The sequence below is a fragment of the Zasmidium cellare genome (genome assembly GCF_010093935.1).
Source record: "Zasmidium cellare ATCC 36951 unplaced genomic scaffold M409scaffold_2, whole genome shotgun sequence".
NCBI lineage: Eukaryota > Fungi > Ascomycota > Dothideomycetes > Mycosphaerellales > Mycosphaerellaceae > Zasmidium > Zasmidium cellare.
In genome coordinates, this window is record NW_022986946.1 from 1,369,668 (window position 1) to 1,388,196 (window position 18,529).

Genomic DNA, 18,529 nt, shown 5'->3' on the forward strand with positions numbered 1-18,529 from the left:
GAACATGCAGCGTGACACTTGATAGACACACTCTTCATGCACTGAGCGGCAAATCATCATACCCTTTCCTCATGTATTTCCTCATCTCCTCCAATGATTCCTTCACGATCTCCGTCTTGTTCACGTAGCCCACCCTCACGTACCCCTTGAACTCTTCACCGAACCCGACGTCACCCGGCAATATCATCACGCCAGTCTTCTCCTGCAGGTCCTTGCACAATGCCGCCGCATCGATCGGCTTCCCATCCCGCTCAAACTTGATGAACGCCGTCGTGCCAGCCACCGGCTTCGTCCACGAGCAGTACTCATCATGCTTGATGATCCACCGCTCCAAAAGCTCCAGATTCGCCTTCGCAAGTTGGATATTCCGACTCAGCAGCGAGTGGATCGTGTCTTGAGACAGTGCAAACGCAGCCACGGACTGATCGAGCTGCGAGACGGAAATGGTCGTGTAATCTCTCGTCTTGGCGCACTCCTCGATAATCTCTGGGCTTCGACTCGCAATCCAGCCGACGCGGAGGCCGGCTAGGCTGTACGCTTTCGAGAGACTACCTGTAACGATGGTGTTCTTGTAGCCCATGGAGAGGATCGAAGGCGGGAAGTCCTTGTCCATGGGCGTGATGCCGTGGAATAAGGGCCGGTAGACTTCGTCGGAGAGGATGGTGATTTGCTTGGATTCGGCGAGGTCGATGATCTTCTGGAGGAGGGATCTGGGGAGGATGGCGCCGGTGGGGTTTTGTGGATTGTTCAAGATGATGAGTTTGGTGTTTTCTTTTATGAGGGATTTGAGGCTTTCGAAGTCCGGGAGCCAGTTGTTTGCTGGGTTGGATTTCCACAGGTCGACTTCGGCTCCGAGGGTGGCGGGGATGGAGTAGAGTTGTTGGTAGGTTGGGTAGTGGCAGATGACATGGTCGCCGGGGCCTGTGAGGGAGTAGAGGACGAGGTGGTTGGCGGCGATGGCTCCGGGCGTTATGAGGACGTTGTCTGGGGATAGGGGCGTTCCGACTTTGCTGGAGTAGAGGGCGCTGAGGTTGTTTCGGAGCTCATTGCTTCCCCTGGTGGTCCCGTAGCCTTGTGCAGAGGATAGGTCGATGAGGTCGCTGGGTTTGATCTGTTTGTTGTCGGATAGTTCGACTAGTTCGTTGATCGATATCGATGCACAGCATGTTTCCGCCATTTGGTATTTGCATTTTGTTTCGTATTCGTCCATCCACTATAGGAGCATTCTGTTAGCCTTAGTTTGACTTCTTCTGCATGTGGCCTACCTGCTCAACGGCAAAGGGTGGAATCGGAGCCATCTTAAAGGATTGTTAGATATCACTAGAGTGATCGAGCACAAGATGTGAATCCCGACCAAGGAGAGGCAAATGTTTTAAACCATCCACATGTCTTGTCTAGGGCGTATGTATTGCACTTGCGAGTGGATGTAATTGCGACTTTCTATTAGTCTCCCTCAGCGTCTCCACGTCTCCGCGAAGTCAGCCAAAGTCAGATTTGCGACGCCGGTCAACAAACAACCACTGCCGCGCCGTCGTCGTCAAGGGAGCCGTTCTCGGTTGATGATGTCTATCACGAGACCTGCCGACGAGTCACGCTGGAGCTGTCAAGTGAAAGCATGCCGATGCTGTGCAGGCCACGTGTAGAGCAGCAGGCATCGTTTGGGCGGGCCGGCGGTTGAATCCACCAGTCCACGAGCTGTCCCCGCCACACCGCGGCCGTCACCCTACCTATCGCGCTAGGCGTATGCCCATCATCCACCTGCCTGTCTCGTCTGCAATTGCTCGCATGCCAACTCCCACTCCTTACGCCGAGTCCGTTCTTCTCTTCTTGTCCCTGTCCTCGTCCATGCGCCGGGCACCGTGAATCGAAACACCTTTGGCGCATCTGCCTACGACCCCGAGCTCTCCAGCTTCGCCATGTGGCGCTCCCTACAGATCGCGTCGATAGCGACCTTTCTTTCGCTCCCTTGGGTAGCTCTCGCCGGCCACCAGATCAACCAGTACTATACTACCAACGACGCCCTCCTCTCGCGCGACCCGTTTGCCCTCTACGACAAGAGACCAGAAGACTGTCCCCCATGCTTCAACTGTAACCTGGAAGACTTTGCCTGCCTGCAGTTCGGTAACTGTACCAAGAGCAGCGGAAAGTGTTCTTGTCCTCCTGGCTATGGCGGTGAAGATTGCAGTCTTCCTTTATGCGGCTCGCTTGCAGATGGGAAGGATCGTGCACCCAGAGATGGTGACAACCCTTGTGAATGTAAAGAGGGCTGGGAGGGCATCAATTGCAATGTGTGCAAGACAAATGACGCTTGCAATGCCATGATGCCGAACAACGAAGATGGAGTGTGTTTCAGAGAGGGTGTGGTACAAAAGGAAAACTTTCAGATCTGCGATATCACCAATCGCAAGATCTTGGACATTTTAAAGGGGCAGAAGCCGCAGGCAACGTTTAGTTGTAATGCTGAGAGAGCAGAGTGCAACTTTCAGTTCTGGGTGGATCAGAAAGAGAGTTTCTACTGTGCTCTGGATACTTGCGAATGGAAGCTCGAGGCAGCAGAGGATAAGAACACCACACAGTACAAGTGCGAGCATATCAAGTGTTCTTGCATTGCTGATCGCATGCTCTGTGGTGGAGAAGGTCTTGACATCTCAGATTTCCTGGCTGAGGAAATAAAGGGCCCTGCTGAGTTCAAGAGCGTTAGCACTGACGGTGGCTCGAAGGACGATGGAAGCAGCTTTTCGGAACCCGCCATGAACGGCTTGATCTCGAGCGTGTTTGGCGATCGCAGCATTCTTCTTAACTGCCATAGTGGGGAGTGCCTGTACAAGACCGAAGTCCCAGGATACGAACGGCCGATCAAGACCATCAACACGCCACTGATTGCCGGCGTCATCTCAGGCTGTGCCCTGTTCGTGGTCGCCGTGATCTTGTTGATTTTCTTCCTCAGTCGGCGATCAGCACGACATGGGTACAGCGCCATCCGTCTTGGTGACGACGAGGAAGAAGAGAATGCTCGACTTCTGGCTGACCACAAGCCGGCTGCGCTTTACTTCGAGAACGTTTCTTACAACTTGAAAGGAAGACAGATTCTGTACGACATCCAAGGTTCTGTGCATCCTGGAGAGCTTATGGCCATTATGGGCGCATCGGGTGCAGGCAAGACTTCGTTCCTGGATATTCTTGCTCGGAAGAAGAAGCGTGGCACGGTGGCCGGTGACTTCTGGCTGAATGGCGAGAAGGTTGCCGACGATCAGTACCGGAATGTTATCGGCTTCGTGGACCAAGAGGACACCATGCTTCCAACTTTGACTGTGCATGAGACAATTCTGGATTCTGCGCTCCTGCGTCTTCCCAAATCAATGAGCCGTGCTTCGAAGGAGCAGAAGGTGGAAGATGTTGAACGTCAACTGGGCATCTACAACATCAGACATCAGATCATTGGGTCTGAGGAGACTGGACGTGGTATTTCTGGTGGCGAGAAGCGACGAGTCGGCATTGCCTGCGAATTGGTCACCAGCCCCAGCATCCTGTTTTTGGACGAGCCAACTTCTGGTCTGGACGCTTTCAACGCTTTCAACGTTGTGGAGTGCCTGGTGACTCTGGTCAAGACCTACAACAGGACTGTTGTCTTCACGATCCACCAACCTCGCTCCAACATTGTTGCTCTCTTTGACCAGTTGATTCTCCTAGCTGAAGGACGAACTGTGTACAGTGGACCTTTCAAGGACTGTCAGGGTTACTTCGACAGCATTGGCTACTCATGTCCACCAGGTTTCAACATCGCTGATTACCTCGTCGACTTGACCATGCATGCTACTTCACACAATGAGATAGACGATGTCGAAGATATTGGACTCGGCTCTGACGGCGGCGATGGCAGGACAACCCGTGCAAGCTCGACCATGGCAATCAAGAGCATCCCAAGCGTGAGCAATGTCAGCATCGGCGAGTCCGTCGGCTCAGGCCAAGCAGAACCTCTTCTTAGACCAAAGGGCAAGCGAAAGACGAGCATTCGCCAACAGCAGGAGAGGCAGCTCTACACCAGGAAGAGCACAGACCAGTACCCTCCACCATCGAGTGTTCGTAGCGATGACAGCAACTTCGAAAGAGATATACAGAGGAGCCAGCAGCAATGGCTCAGACTTTCGAAGCAACAAGGCGTGCCTCCACCACATGAGGATCCTCACAACCTGCCGCCACCAGCTGAGAGCGGGACGGGCACGAATCTCGACATACTGGTCTCTGCGTATGCGGAATCGGAGGTGGCGAGGCAATTGCAGGAAGACACCCGTAATGCAGTGTCTACCGCAGAAGGCAGCAATGGTCACCCTCCAGGGGCTCCAAACGGCACGAATGGCAGCAAGGTCATGGGTTATAAGAAGCCATGGCCACACATTCAATTCCTGATCTTGTCGCGCCGCACATGGCGAAACCTATACCGGAACCCGATGCTCATGCTCACTCACTACGCCATCGCAATTGTGCTGGCAGTCTTCCTAGGATTCCTCTTCTATGGCCTGACTGACGATCTCAAGGGCTTCCAGAACCGTCTGGGATTCTTCTTCTTCCTGCTGGCTCTTTTCGGCTTTAGCACTCTTACATCCTTGACAGTCTTTGCGCCTGAGAGGCTCCTCTTCCTCCGCGAACGATCCAAGGGATACTACTCGCCTATCGCCTATTACCTATCCAAAGTCGTCTTCGACGTGGTCCCTCTACGACTTCTTCCACCACTTATTATGGGCTGCATCGTCTACCCAATGACCGGCTTGATCCCCGCCTGGGGCGAGTTCTTCAAGTTCATATTGTTCATCGTTCTCTTCAACCTGGCCTCGGCTATGATTTGCCTATTCATCGGCATTGTTGTCCGCAATCCGGGCGTGGCCAACCTTCTCGGCGTGCTTGTCATGCTGTTCAGTCTCTTGTTCGGAGGGTTCTTGCTCAACCACGAGACGATCCCAAAGCCAGTCTTATGGCTGCAGGCAGTAAGTCCTATCAACCAGTACGGTCTCGACAATTTGCTAACATGCACCACAGTTGTCCATCTTCCATTACGGCTTTGAAGGCCTCATCGTCAACGAAGTCCGCTACCTATCTCTCATCGACCACAAGTACGGCCTCGATATCGAAGTCCCAGGCTCGGCCATTCTATCCAGCTTCGGGTTCAACGTCCTCGCCTTGTGGAGCGATGTCGTTGGGCTTGCCGTCTTCTGCGGCGTTTTCCTTCTGCTGGGCTACCTGGCCATGCACTTTTTGCTTGTCGAGACGAGATAAATCTGCCGGACCAGCGGCACGTCTGTTTGTTTGTGGAGGTATCATAGAGCGAGTGAGCATTTGTACAGGCGTTGCATGTATAGATATGAGAGGAATGGCAGACGTAAAGTAATGTTGAGATACAAATGAGCCGTCTCGGTGTCAAAGACGCTGCTGCTGGCTTGCTCTTGAAAACGACTGGATTGCCAATCAGACTCTTGGTGGTGTTCAGCGATCCCCAAAAAACCTTCGCGTTCAAGCAGAGTGAAGAGTAACAGATTGCCATGGTCCCCTGTCGATTTTCGGGGATGGTTGTTCTCGCAACGAGTAGGATGTTGCAATGCGCGAGACTTCTATTTGCTGTGCTGTTCGTATCTTCAACCTGTTCTCATGACCGTCGATTCACATGCGAACTCAGAGCTGGTGAATCGGAGGCCCCGCACCTGTCTTGGCGGAAACCGCACCGCGGAAACAGCCGAGCGTCTTCAACTTCATCACCAACATCTCGACACTTCCACCCACCCGTTTGTCGATGAAAGAGCTGGTCTGATTTACAGCTTCGAGGCAAAAAATTACAATCATGGATGAGGCCAAGCTGCAACGCATGCAGAATGCAGTCCGCATTGGTATGTTCTACGACTTGCGACGACCGAAATACCTTCACGTGCGGTGAAATTGCGTTTGAATATGTACTGACCGCTCGCAGGGTAAGCAAACTCCTCCCTGAACTATCGCATCCGAGAGAGTCGTAGTAGGCATTTTGCCACTGCGCGAGACTATTGAAAGAGTTATATCACGTGGAGATGAAATGGCATTAACGAGTCGTTTGCAGAGGAAAGGGCACCCCGAGACGAAAGGTCAAGAAGGTCCACAAGAGCTCCGGCACCGACGACAAGAAGCTGCAGACCACTCTTAAGAAGATGAACGTCCAGCCAATTACGGCCATTGAGGAGGTGAACATGTTCAAGTCCGACGGCAATGTCATCCACTTCTCTGCTCCAAAGGGTGAGTCAAGCATATCAGCATACACACATGAACGGACACTGAGACTTTGCAGTCCACGCCTCTGTCCCCGCCAACACCTTCGCCATCTATGGCGCTGGCGAGGACAAGGAGCTGACCGAGTTGGTCCCCGGTATTCTCAACCAGCTCGGCCCAGACTCGTTAGCCTCCCTGCGAAAGCTGGCCGAGAGCTACCAGAGTCTGCAGAAGAGCGGCGAGGGAGAGGAGGGCAAGAAGGATGACGATGACGACGAGATACCTGACTTGGTCGAGGGCGAGAACTTCGAGACCAAGGGCGACGTCGAGTAGACACGGCCAGTCCCCACGAAATCCGACCATTCGACCCATTTCTCATTCGGCGTACGACGGGATGCATTGAGGGCCAAAAGCAAGGCGTGTGCTATCTCCGGTCAAGTGCATGGGAGAGCACCTCTCGCAGATGGCAAGTAGCAGAATGTGTAAATGCTTTGAGCGCTGCTGTATATTAGGTACGCGGCATGAGAAAAAGGCCTTCACGATGAACACCCAACAATTGTCTTTGTTCCTTCACTTTCCTGTCACATATCCAGTGGAGCCGTCAGGTGAGTGGAGCGGTCTTGGTGCCGCTCACGATGGCCAGCTCGTGCTCCAACGGTGTCCAACCGCGATCAACATAAGTGTACCGAGCAGCTTCTACGAACTGCTTAACATTCACAGCGCAATGAAACACCGCCAAGTATGACGCTATCTCCGGTCGGGCTACATTACTTCGAACGACAAGCGAGCTCGGGACTCGATGCCATGAACGCGAGGCTGAACTGCAATGACCTCGATAGTGCACTAGGGCTCACAGTCCGATCCTTCCTACCTTCTATGCCCTGGATGAGGTCTCATCATATTCGGTCCATATGGTGACTACAAATTGTCAGCGCTGTAATCAGGCGGGAGGGACTTGGTTGTTCGTTTGTTTTTCTTCTTTTCATTCCATCGATTGTTTCACTGCAAGATGAAGCTCGCTTCCCTACTCTCCGTCGGTGCCCAAATATGTCGACCTGGGTCTGACTGTTTCAGCAATGCCACGAGTCGGTTTGTGGCGGGTTGGGCGGCGCCGAAGTTTGATATGGCGGTGGAGGTTGCTACGCAAGAGGATGTACAGAATACGGTACACCACTCTGCCCCCTTCGAGCGGTTGAAGACCAGGTATTGATGTGTCGACAAGATCAGATATGCCAATGAACAAGGGAAGCCGTTCCTTGCCGTCTCTGGAAGACATGGCTTCACGAAGTCTTTGGGTGAGATGAAGAATGGTGTTGGTATATATATGAGGCAGATGAACGATGTGACCATCTCGGAGGATGGCAAGAGTGCTACTGTTGGCGGGGGAATCACTTCGAAGGAGCTGATTGACCATTTGTGGGCTCGTGGCAAGCAGTCGAGTAAGTTGGTAGCTGCAGGATCAAGAGGACATGCTGACATGGTTTGACAGCCACGGGAGCCTGCGAATGTACAGGTATTGTTTCGCCGATGCTAGGTGGCGGCCATGGCTTTCTAAAGGGGCGGTATGGACTCATGACAGATAACTTGATCTCCACGGACGTCGTTCTCGCCGATGGCTCCGCCGTAACCGTATCAGAATCACAACACCCCGACCTATTCTGGGCTATGCGAGGTGCTGGACAGAACTTTGGGATTGTCACTTCGTTCGAGTACCGGATCCACGACCGGACTCCTAAGAACGAACTGTGGTCTTACGATGTCATGGCTTTCTCCACGGATAAGCTTGAGGCTGTGTATGAAGAGGCCGAGAGGCAGCGACAAAAGGCTCCGGTGGAACTTGGACATTGGGGTTTCATTATTCCTGTGCCAGAGATCGATCCTTCTGTCGTAAGTCTTCGAGCGTAGGAGGATACTATTGGGCATTGACGACATCCCAGCATACGCTACTCTTCACAGTGTTCTACCAAGGCTCCAAATTGCCTTCGAAATACACAGACCCCTTTCATGCTCTCGGACCCATCATGTCGACGCCGAATGTGACCGAGTTTCCAGGCTTCTCCAAAGTCCTCGGCATGGGTACGTATCTTCCATAGACGTATCCGCATACCTCCATCTAACATTCCACCTCCAGACCTATCCTCCCCCGTCTGCCAACCCGGCGGCCCCTCCTACGCAGACTACCCCGTGAACCTCTCATCCTACAACACCACCGCCCTCCGCGAAGCCGTCGACATCCTCCAAAGCACCCCTCCGGACCTGCACTTCTCCTCCATGCTCATAGAAGGCTACAGCGGCGCCGCCGTCCGCGCCGTCCCAGAAGCCTCCACCGCCTACCCCGACCGCAAGCGCGGGATCCTGATAGGGAATCTGATGAACTGGCCTCGCGCCCGGACTGATCTCGCCGAGGAGGCGAGGAGGTATGGGATGAGGATTCAGGAGGCGCTTGTGAGGGGTAGTGAGGATGGGAAGTTGCATTCGTATGTGAATTATGCGGCGGGCAATGAGGCGCGGGAGGCGCTGTATGGGTATGAGCCTTGGCGGTTGGAGAAGTTGAGGGGGCTGAAGAGACGGTATGATCCGTATGGGAGGTTCAATTTTTATTTGCCGGTTGAGGGGGAGGTGATGGTGGAGGGGGTGGATGGGGGGAAGAGTGAGTTGTAGAGGGATTTGTACAGGTGTATGCAGGTATTACTAAGGTGCTTCGGACTATTACTATGTACTCTGTCGTATGGATGATGTGTACAGCTTCGAACCGATTGCCTAAATTATTCCCACTTCTTGAACTGCTCCTCCGTCCACTCCCACAACTCCTTCGCCAGATTCGCTTTCTGCGCGTAGAATGGACTGCCCTTCGACGCAATCGCAACAGGCTTCCAGTAGTACGACTTCTTCACTTCCTCTGCTGGCGCCGTTGCCGCCCATAGCTGGTTCTTCGCCCCTCCTGGTACATCCATGAAGAACGGCTTGATGAAGGGCAGGAAGACTTTCGCTAGGATGTTGGTCTTCAACTGCGAGGCGTAGAGATCTGTAGCGATGACGCCCGGATGAAGACTCGTCGCTGTGATGGAAGGATACCTCTTCTGCAGCTCCCGAGCGTGGAGGATGTTGGCCAATTTGGATTGGCCGTATCGACGGAAGGTCTGATACTTCTCAAGTTTGTCTTGGTCGTAAATGATACCAGGAGCGAACATATGGCCTTCTGAGCTTACGTTAATTACTCGAACATCGGATCCGGGTTTCTCTGCTGTGCTGAGGAGTGTTGGCAGGAGAAGCTTCGTGAGGAGTGCGTGGCCGAGATGGTTCGTGCCAAATTGAATCTCGTAGCCTTCTTTGGTTTTGGAGTAGGGAACGGCCATGATGCCTACGACAGGTATGTCAGTCAACATGAAGCCTTTGTGAGAGAACATGCTTACCAGCATTGTTTATCAAGACATCCAATCGATCTGATCGCCTCCTGAACTCCTCAGCAGCATCTTTCACAGACGCAAAGGAAGTCAAATCCAACTTCAGGTACGAGATATTGCCATTGGGCACCGCCTTCTTGACCTCTTCGATCGCAGCTTCCGCTTTTGACGGTGTTCTCGCCGCAAGATAAATCTCCTTGGGATTATGCTTCGCGAGCTGCAAGACCGTCTCCTTTCCTAGACCAGTGTTTCCTTCACATGGAGTTAGAGAAGGACGAGGCAGGATCATTAAGCTAGAACATACCTCCGGTGATGAGGATCACTTTGCCTTCAAGACTTGGGATTTCCTTCTCCGGGTCGAAGCTTTTGCCAAATAGCCATTCTAACATGGTTTCCTGGGATTGAGGACAGGTCTATATAGACCTTATCTGGTTGTTCTTCTCGGGTTGCTGTTCCAATGGCTATGAAGTAATTCTGAGAAGTTCGTCTCACCCTTGCACGATCTGTATTGTTGTGGACAGGGCTAGATGCCTTATGCGTCTGGATTTCTGCTGGTATATTCCTATGCAAGATGGACTCCTCCCATCTCGAAATCTGGCATCACATCATCACCACGAAGATGCACGCCGCGTAGACCGCGGTCTTCTAAAGTCCATGTTGATTGGGCGGATCGTTAAGGTTCAAAGTCTTTCCCAACGCGGCCTAGACCCAAATCTCGGTGAAGCTGCCGCCGACTTCACCTGCTAGCCCAGCCACAAGAAGCGTCACAAGAACTCGAAGCTTTCCCCTCACCATCTCGACGTTCCACCTGCATTAGCACGCGGTTCACGATGGCCGTTCCTGACTACAGCGCCCAGAAATTCGCTTCGTGCTGCCGTATGCGGTGCCGCCAGAGGGGTTACGATGGATACGATGGGCGTAAAGGATTTGCGAGACGTAGTATATATGTCCTAGCGGTTGGTAGGTGTTGAAAGATGCTCCTGAGCTCACTTGCTGGTCCTTGAAGAAGATGGCCATGTTGTACCTCTTGTCGCTTTGCGCAGCGGCGGCTTCTCCAGCTCTCGCGTGGAGTCCAGGATGGAATGGATGGGGTTCACAGTCTTGGGATTGGAATCACCATTGCTCGAATCCAAACACTGGGCCAACTACAACTGTAAGGACCTTGAAATGACAGGATGCGCTTGCTCACCTTTTCCAGTCACCGGCAACTTGCTCGGCCACGCGCACAACTGCGTACAGCCAGTTCTCGTATACAGTCCTGACCACAACGAGATATGCCACAGCTATTCCATCGCCGCTGCAACTTACAACGACATATGCGCCTCCGTTTAGCCAAGTGTCAAGCCTCCTGCCTCCGAGCCCTACTTACACCACGTATTCTCTCGACCGAAATGCTACGAGTGTTCAAGACGGTCGTTATGGACAAGGTGCTTACGCAAGACTGTGGGCGCCATTGAGCTATAATACCAGCATCCCTTTCACGACTACCGTCTCGCCCACGCCGGTGGCTAGCAGTGAGCTCGTATATCCACCGGCGCTATACACCGCCTGCCCGCAGCAAGCAGACACCTGCGTTGACTGTTATAAGCTGCCGAAAGATTTCATTTGGGGCGTGGCAGGAAGTGCCTTCCAGATCGAGGGAGGACTAACAGAAGACGGACGAGGGCCCAGTCAGCTTGATCTATTTGGATCGCTACCAAATACTGCAGACGAGGCCAATGCTGTGGTCGCGGACATGAATTACTGGTTGTACAAGCAAGACATTGCTCGTCTAGCAGCGGTTGGCATGCCATACTACGTAAGCATGGTACAAGAATTCAACCTTAGAGATTGTGCTGACAACAATCTAGTCATTCTCAATCTCCTGGACAAGAGTCGTACCGTTTGGCGAAGCCGGCAGCCCTATCAACACAGCTGCCCTCGAGCACTATGACGATTTGATCAACACTTGTATCGAATACGGGATCAAACCTATCGTCACCCTCTCTCACAATGACTCGCCTCTGAATGTGACATTCCAGAACCCGGCGTTCCCAGATGCTTTTCTTTACTATGCGAAACATGTCATGACCCGCTACAGCGTAAGTAGAACAGCTCCTAGGTTGTCTGTTGAGCAAAAGGCTGACCGTTTCAATAGGATCGTGTATCGGCGTGGGTGACCCTCAATGAGCCCAATATCAATTTCGGGTCGGACTACTACGCTGTCCCAAACATCTTACTTGGGCATGCCAAAGTTTACCACTGGTACAAGGAGACATTGAAGGGCACCGGCCAAGTCACGATCAAGGTAACAATTCCTTCCAGAAATTGATATGATTGAGCTTTACTGACGATGTCGTACCAGTTCGCCAACAACCTTGCCACGCCCCTCGATAGCTCGAATCCCGACGACACTCGAGCGGCACTGCGCTACCAAGATTACATCTTAGGCATCATAGGCAATCCGATATTTCTGGGACAACAGTACCCCGCGGAAGTGCTCAACACGAAAGGAATCAACTTGACTGCTTTGACTGATGAGGAGCTATCGTACATAAATGGAACTTCCGATTTCTGGTAAGATGTTGAAGCCTGGAGAAGGCTTCCAGCTAAATGCAAGGCTGACTTCTGCAGGTCCTTTGATCCATATACAGCAGGCTTTGCTACCAGTCCACCGAATGGCATTGATGCTTGCGCCCAAAATACGAGCGATCCACTTTGGCCCACTTGCGTCGTTAACACGAATGTCCAGCAAGACGGCTGGCTCAACGGGCAAGGTGAGCGAATCTCGATAATGCCGGCCGGATCTCCAGCTAAAACATGACAGGCTCGTTTGCATACGCCTACCTCGCGCCTCAGTACGTTCGTCAGCAACTGGGATATGTGTGGAATGTCTTTCGACCAAGCGGCGTTCTCATCGCCGAATATGGGTTCAACCCCTTCATGGAAAACGCAAAAACTCTCGTCGCTCAGCAATACGATCTTGAGCGGACGCTGTATTATGAAGCATTCCTCCGAGAGACCCTCAAGAGCATCTACGAAGACGGCGTCAACGTGATAGGAGCTCTTGCGTGGAGTTTCGTGGACAACGACGAGTTCACATCCTACTATCAGCAGTGAGTATAATAACTGTCGTAGAGACTCATGGAAACTGACAGGATTGGCCTTTAGGTACGGGCTTCAGCATGTGAATCGAACGGATGGACGACTTACTCGATCGTACAAGAGAAGCATATTCGACTATGTCGACCTCTTCCACAGGTACGTGGAGAACTAGGACGTCGAACAAGTACCAAACGTCTGTAACACATCTTCCCGTCTGGCAACGATACTACTGCAATCACAAGATCCTCGCGATAGCAAGATCCGACATCGTTCTCTGAGTCTTTCAATTTTACTGGCGTCCTAGTGAAAGATATACCTACATTCACTCTCATCCTCGTTGTCGTAGCATCTTTGCCATGTGAATGTGCTGTCGACCCTGGATTGACTTTCTGAGACCTCCTCAAGTCAACGCACTCCGGAGCATATAAGTAGCTCTAATATGTGGTAGTGCGACGTTAAGACGGTAACACGAAACATCATATACATGCTGGCGAGAGTTTCATACTTTTTGCTTAAGCAAATCCTCATCAAATGCTTAACTAATGTGCCCCACATCCCGCCAATCCAGCTTGACTTTCGCCAGCGCACACGATCACTTGCTTTAAACCCTGCAACAGCTGCAGGCAGAGCTGTCATCCTCGAAGACTTTGATGAACGCCTGACCTGGTTTCACTCCTGTTCGAACTATTGCCTCAATCAACCGCACCAAACGAGCGCGTATTTCTGCCAGCTGTACCAAAGACAAGAGCTCGAGACGCCAGAATGGCGGAGAGCGAAGCAAAGGAAACGGCGGACCAGACTCTCGCGTCTGATCTTGCAGACAAGTCCCTCGACAACCCGACCAAGACGTCTGAAGCTGCCGACGACCTAGCAAACGGAACACACGAGGACGACGAGGAGGGCGACGAAGAAGATGGAGAGGAAGAGGTCGAGGCAGACGGTGCCACAGCAAGCACATCTGGGAAGAAGAAGCGCAAGCCACGAAAGAAGAAGAAGAAGGCGTCTACAGACGGGAATGTAGCCACGCAAGACAAGACTGTCCAGCAGCACAAGCCTGTCCCTGTTCACGACATACCCTCATTACTTCAACAACTTGCACTGTCGTCGCCGAAGAAGGAGGGCAAGCCGCAAGATGAGTACAAGTTCTGGAACACGCAGCCCGTGCCCAAATTCAAGGAGCCGAATCTCCTGCAGACAACGAGTGGAGGGGAGGGTGAGGCGCTGCCCGAAGGACCCATTCTTCCCAACGAAGTGTGCAAGGCAGCCGCGAAGCCTGAACCGGAGAAGCTGGTCGATGGGTTTGAGTGGTGCTTGATCGATCTCGACGACAAGGAGGAGCTGCAAGAGTTCTACGACCTACTCTACAACCACTACGTCGAGGACACAGATGGCTCATTCCGCTTCAACTACTCGGTAGAGTTCCTCGCCTGGGCGTTGAAGCCGCCTGGATGGAAGAAGGAATGGCACATTGGAGTGCGCACAAAGTCGACGCCTGAGGGCAAGAAGGGCAAACTGGTCGCATCGATCTGCGGTATTCCTGTCACCTTGCGAGTTCGAGGGCAGAAGGTTGAAGCGAGTGAGATCAACTTCCTTGCCATCCACAGAAAGCTACGCAACAAGCGACTTGCCCCTGTTCTGATCAAGGAAGTGACGCGACGATGCTACATCAACGGCATCTACCAGGCCCTTTACACTGCTGGCACATTGCTGCCAACACCGATCAGCACTTGTCGGTACTTTCATAGGTCGCTCGACTGGGAGCACCTGTACAAGACAGGTTTCAGCCACATGCCCCCAGGTACATCTGTTCTGAGGCAGAAGTACAAGTACCGAGTGGAGTCCCACATGCAGATTAAGAATCTGCGACCCATGAAGCCAGAGGATATCCCAGCTGTGAAGGACTTGCTTGTGCGATACACCGAGCGCTTCCAGCTTCGCCAGGAGTTCACGGATGAGGAGATTGCGCACTGGATCTGCTCAGACACTTCCAAGGGAGTTGTCTACAGTTACGTGGTTGAGGAGAACGGCAAAATCACTGACTTCATCTCCTACTACCTTCTCGAGGTGAGTGCTTACCTTACCTATCGACACTTCGTGTTTGGCTAACTCTCGCAGTCCACCGTCCTGCGATCCCAAAACTCCAAGAAGGAAACCATCCGTGCTGCCTACTTGTATTACTACGCCACCGAAGCGGCTTTCCTTAGCCAAAAGGTCAAGGCGAAGGATGCGCAGAACGCTCTGCAAGCACGTCTCGAGTTACTCGTCCACGATGCCTTGATCTTGGCCAAGAAGGATGACTTCCACGTCTTCAACGCCCTCACTCTCCTCGACAACCCACTGTTCCTGAAAGAGCAGAAGTTCGAGCCTGGAGATGGCAAGCTGCACTACTACCTGTTCAACTGGCGGACGGCATTGCTGCCAGGAGGAGTGGACGACAGCAACCAAATCGACACCAACAAGATGGGCGGTGTTGGTGTTGTCATGCTGTAAACTAAAAGAAAAGCAATATTGGTGGATGAATCGAAATTGAATATCCTCATCAACAACCCTTCTCCAAGCTCATCCTCTCACCTTCTTCAGATCCTCCCGAATCAAATCCGCCCCCTTCTCAGCCGTCGCATAAACAGTCGTCATGATATTCCCCCTCGGCTCAATAGGAAACACACTCGCATCACAAACCCTCAGATTCGTCGTCCCGTGCACCACCAACCGCTCATTGACCACGCCCCCCAACTCCACCGGCATCATCGCACACGTCCCGCAGGGATGGTAATTACTCGTCGCGCAGGCCCTCCCGAATTCAATCGCCTCCTCCAGAGAATCGATCCTCCTCCCCTCGGGGAGCCTCTTCCCATCAGGTTTCAGGAACGACCTGAGCGGTTCGACGCTCGCGAGGGCTTCGCACTGCAAGATGCCCCGGCCGAGGATTTCGGCGTCGAGGGGGTGCGAGAGGTAGTTTGGGCGGATGGTCGGTTTGGCGGAGATGTTCGCAGAGGAGATGTGTGAGCTCCCGCGCGAGAAGGGGTGCGAGAGTTGCGTGACGCAGGTGATGTAGTTGTCGGGCGCGAGGAGGGACATTTTGTCCTTGACGGGTTCGAGGTGGCCGTGGAATTGCACGAGGATCATGCAGATGGCGAGGGGCGTTTCGTCCGGGGAGGAGATGATTTTGCGGATGTAGGCGTTGTGGAGTTCTTCTGCTGCGTATTTTGGAGGGGAGGAGGGGGAGGTTGGGGGAGGGAGGTGTTTGTCGAGGAGTTGGGTGAGGGTTTCTTTGGGTTCGGGGGTTATGAAGTCGACTAAGGGGCAGTAGGCGAATTGGTGGCCTCCGCCGTTGGCGAGGGGGCCGGAGGAGGTTTCTTGGTATTGTTGGAGGGCTTTTTGGATTACGCTGGGGTCGCGGAATTGGTCTGCTGTTTGCACGCGGTCTTTGACTTCCCAGCTGGGGCCGGCCATCAGGTGGTCTTGGAGATTTTCTGAAAGCGACGAATGTTAGCGAATGTTAGGTGCATGAAGGAAGATGTCTGGCTCACCACCAATGTTGGGGTTATCGATGACATTCTCGATCCCCAAAGATTTGCAGAGCTCAGCAGAGCCAATACCAGACAATTCAAGAATCTGAGGCGACCCAAACGTGCCAGCGGAGACGATAACCTCCTTATCTGCCTTCGCGACATGCTGCTTTCCATCGACCGAGAACACCACACCCGTAGCCTTAACAGCACCAGGAGAACTCCCATCCAACTCAACTCTCTCCACAAGAGCACCGGTCAAAGTCTGAAGATTCGGCCGACCCTTCACAGGCTCATAATACTCCGTGCCAGCAAAACTCCTCTTCCCCGTCTTGACATCGATCGAAGCCGGCACCGCAAAACCGCCATTACCCACTCCATCGATGGGGTTCCCGCGTCGTTGCAGATTCTTCCAGGAATCGATCCATGCCTTCTGCAGAGGATCTAGCGTTTGCGGGAACGAGGCTTTGATAGGTCCGTCTGTGCCGGTGAATTCGCCGTCGAGGTAGTCGATCCCGAGAGCTTGTTCGACGTCTTTAGGTGGCTTTATGTGAGTTTGGAACTTGCGGAAATAGGGCGCCATGCTCTTCCAATCCCAGCCGGGGTTTCCAAGTTCGGCCCAAGTGTCCAGCCCCGTCTTTGAAGGATAGACCATGGCCATGAGGTTGATCGCAGACGAGCCGCCTATGCATTTGCCTCTAGGGTGGTGGAGTTTCCTGTCATGAAGGCCTGGGCTTGGCTCGGAGAGGAGTTGCCAGTCTCGTTGCGGGTCGTCGTAGAGGGAGGGGAAGAGCGCTGGCGTGGTGATGCGAGGATCGTTGTTTGCGTCTTCTCCAGCCTCAAGTATGAGAACGGAGACATTCGGATCTTCTGTTAGACGTGCTGCGAGCACACATGCGGCCGTGCCTCCGCCGCAAATGATCACGTCGAATGACGCCTGCTTGAGTAGCTTCGACATTTTCGCTAGGATGCTGTCGTAAATCTGTACACGGTTACACAGACGACAGCCCAATGCTAAATACTTCCGCACCTTAGGGTCTTGCTATAAGGTTCAGGGCTGAGAGTGTCTATAGCAGCCGCAGTCGAAAGAGGTAATTGCTCAGCCACCATCGGTAGGTTCTGCCGTGCTCTTATACCTCGAAGTGGTGAACATGCGCGTTGACACGGACTTGGCGGTTTTGGCTCTAAGAGGTAATTGTCAATCAACCCTATGAAGCTCAAAGGTTGGGTAAGCGACTTACTATAGATCCAGGTCTTGGAAGGGTTCGGTATACGTTTTCACATGTGAGTTCGCATTTTTGGCGCTCTGCTCGTCAGCAATGTGCGTGGTCATGCTCGCTGGTTTCAATGAGCACAGGCATTACAACCTCCGCAATCTCCCATACGACAGTGTTGCTGAGAACACACGCTGCCCAAACCGCAAGGATGTAATGTCGTTGCATCTCTACAAGGACAGTCCAGTCGACATTCCGGACCTCAGAGAATAAACGACGAGAGCAAGGCCGCCTCCAAGTCTTCCGTTATACAAATACTTGCAGCTGAGAGTCCTTGGCGTATGATGTCGATTGGAGGTTGAATCGAATGAGGTGAATGGTTGCCAGTCTCCTGTACGTGGCACAGAAGACCAAGAATCAGGCCAAATGGCTAAATTGTAGGTAGATATATGGCGGACCTCGAGCAACATAGTGACGCGCAGACGGATATCTATCCTCGATCGTTGGCGCTCAAATTGTTGGCAATCCAGACAGACCAGTTCGCTGGTTGCAATTAGCACGTATATTGCTGGCCCCATACTTTCGATGCCCAGCTGAGACTGCGATTATACCAAGCCATGTCCAGCGTGTGCGTTCATCTGGCATCCTTTGGAGGTGGCCTTAGGCGCGCAATGGCCTCACGGTTCAGCGAAGTAGCCTGGGAAAAACCTATCACCACACGTAAGCTTTGCTACGCATCACACCGCCGCAAGCCGCCTGAAACGGGGATGTTTTTGAAATAATGTAAGCCGAATGAAAGCTGTAGTTATGCGTTGACATTCCATCGTAGGGTATCATCAGCGTTCCGATTCTATCCTCATCACGTCTGCCACCCCAAGGCAAATGCTGCTTCCGCTCGATGCGCCGCCGTTCATTCATGGTTCGTCTTTGTCCTCCCTTCAATATTTGCAAGCTGGTTCTTCGTAACTTTGCGACTTGTTCGCCAATCTTGTCTCCAGTGCGTGTCCGTACTTGTCTGGTCGTTCTCTCTTCACTGGGGCAGCCTCGCGTTCCTCGCCGGTCCGCCTACAGTAAGACGGACGCGTCAGCC

General features: G+C 52.9%; 8 protein-coding genes across 8 annotated transcripts; 5 read left to right on the forward strand and 3 right to left on the reverse strand.

The window, feature by feature from the left end:
• Window positions 1-34: 34 nt before the first annotated feature.
• Window positions 35-1,298, reverse strand: M409DRAFT_62745 (uncharacterized protein; the record flags this gene model as incomplete). Its single annotated transcript, XM_033815299.1, has 2 exons — window positions 35-1,213; window positions 1,266-1,298. 2 exons carry the CDS (start codon window positions 1,296-1,298, stop codon window positions 35-37), a joined length of 1,212 nt encoding a protein of 403 aa, XP_033674042.1.
• A 618-nt stretch (window positions 1,299-1,916) lies between these two features.
• On the forward strand, window positions 1,917-5,271 carry M409DRAFT_17100 (uncharacterized protein; the record flags this gene model as incomplete). Its single annotated transcript, XM_033803910.1, has 2 exons — window positions 1,917-4,982; window positions 5,035-5,271. 2 exons carry the CDS (start codon window positions 1,917-1,919, stop codon window positions 5,269-5,271), a joined length of 3,303 nt encoding a protein of 1,100 aa, XP_033674043.1.
• A 559-nt stretch (window positions 5,272-5,830) lies between these two features.
• On the forward strand, window positions 5,831-6,561 carry M409DRAFT_35421 (uncharacterized protein; the record flags this gene model as incomplete). Its single annotated transcript, XM_033810395.1, has 3 exons — window positions 5,831-5,880; window positions 6,083-6,255; window positions 6,308-6,561. The coding sequence occupies 3 exons, from the start codon at window positions 5,831-5,833 to the stop codon at window positions 6,559-6,561; spliced, it is 477 nt and encodes a 158-aa protein (XP_033674044.1).
• A 676-nt stretch (window positions 6,562-7,237) lies between these two features.
• On the forward strand, window positions 7,238-8,889 carry M409DRAFT_62748 (uncharacterized protein; the record flags this gene model as incomplete). Its single annotated transcript, XM_033815300.1, has 5 exons — window positions 7,238-7,393; window positions 7,451-7,667; window positions 7,718-8,115; window positions 8,166-8,304; window positions 8,360-8,889. 5 exons carry the CDS (start codon window positions 7,238-7,240, stop codon window positions 8,887-8,889), a joined length of 1,440 nt encoding a protein of 479 aa, XP_033674045.1.
• Window positions 8,890-8,993: 104 nt separating this feature from the next.
• On the reverse strand, window positions 8,994-10,021 carry M409DRAFT_17103 (uncharacterized protein; the record flags this gene model as incomplete). The annotated part of the gene is made up of 3 exons (XM_033803911.1): window positions 8,994-9,589; window positions 9,642-9,884; window positions 9,937-10,021. 3 exons carry the CDS (start codon window positions 10,019-10,021, stop codon window positions 8,994-8,996), a joined length of 924 nt encoding a protein of 307 aa, XP_033674046.1.
• A 620-nt stretch (window positions 10,022-10,641) lies between these two features.
• On the forward strand, window positions 10,642-12,888 carry M409DRAFT_17104 (glycoside hydrolase family 1 protein; the record flags this gene model as incomplete). Its single annotated transcript, XM_033803912.1, has 8 exons — window positions 10,642-10,785; window positions 10,831-11,430; window positions 11,483-11,713; window positions 11,770-11,919; window positions 11,977-12,188; window positions 12,246-12,388; window positions 12,439-12,727; window positions 12,783-12,888. 8 exons carry the CDS (start codon window positions 10,642-10,644, stop codon window positions 12,886-12,888), a joined length of 1,875 nt encoding a protein of 624 aa, XP_033674047.1.
• Window positions 12,889-13,478: 590 nt separating this feature from the next.
• Window positions 13,479-15,206, forward strand: M409DRAFT_49641 (uncharacterized protein; the record flags this gene model as incomplete). The annotated part of the gene is made up of 2 exons (XM_033811294.1): window positions 13,479-14,780; window positions 14,832-15,206. The coding sequence occupies 2 exons, from the start codon at window positions 13,479-13,481 to the stop codon at window positions 15,204-15,206; spliced, it is 1,677 nt and encodes a 558-aa protein (XP_033674048.1).
• Window positions 15,207-15,275: 69 nt separating this feature from the next.
• Window positions 15,276-17,183, reverse strand: M409DRAFT_17106 (GMC oxidoreductase; the record flags this gene model as incomplete). Its single annotated transcript, XM_033803913.1, has 2 exons — window positions 15,276-16,189; window positions 16,247-17,183. The coding sequence occupies 2 exons, from the start codon at window positions 17,181-17,183 to the stop codon at window positions 15,276-15,278; spliced, it is 1,851 nt and encodes a 616-aa protein (XP_033674049.1).
• Between the last annotated feature and the right edge of the window lie 1,346 nt (window positions 17,184-18,529).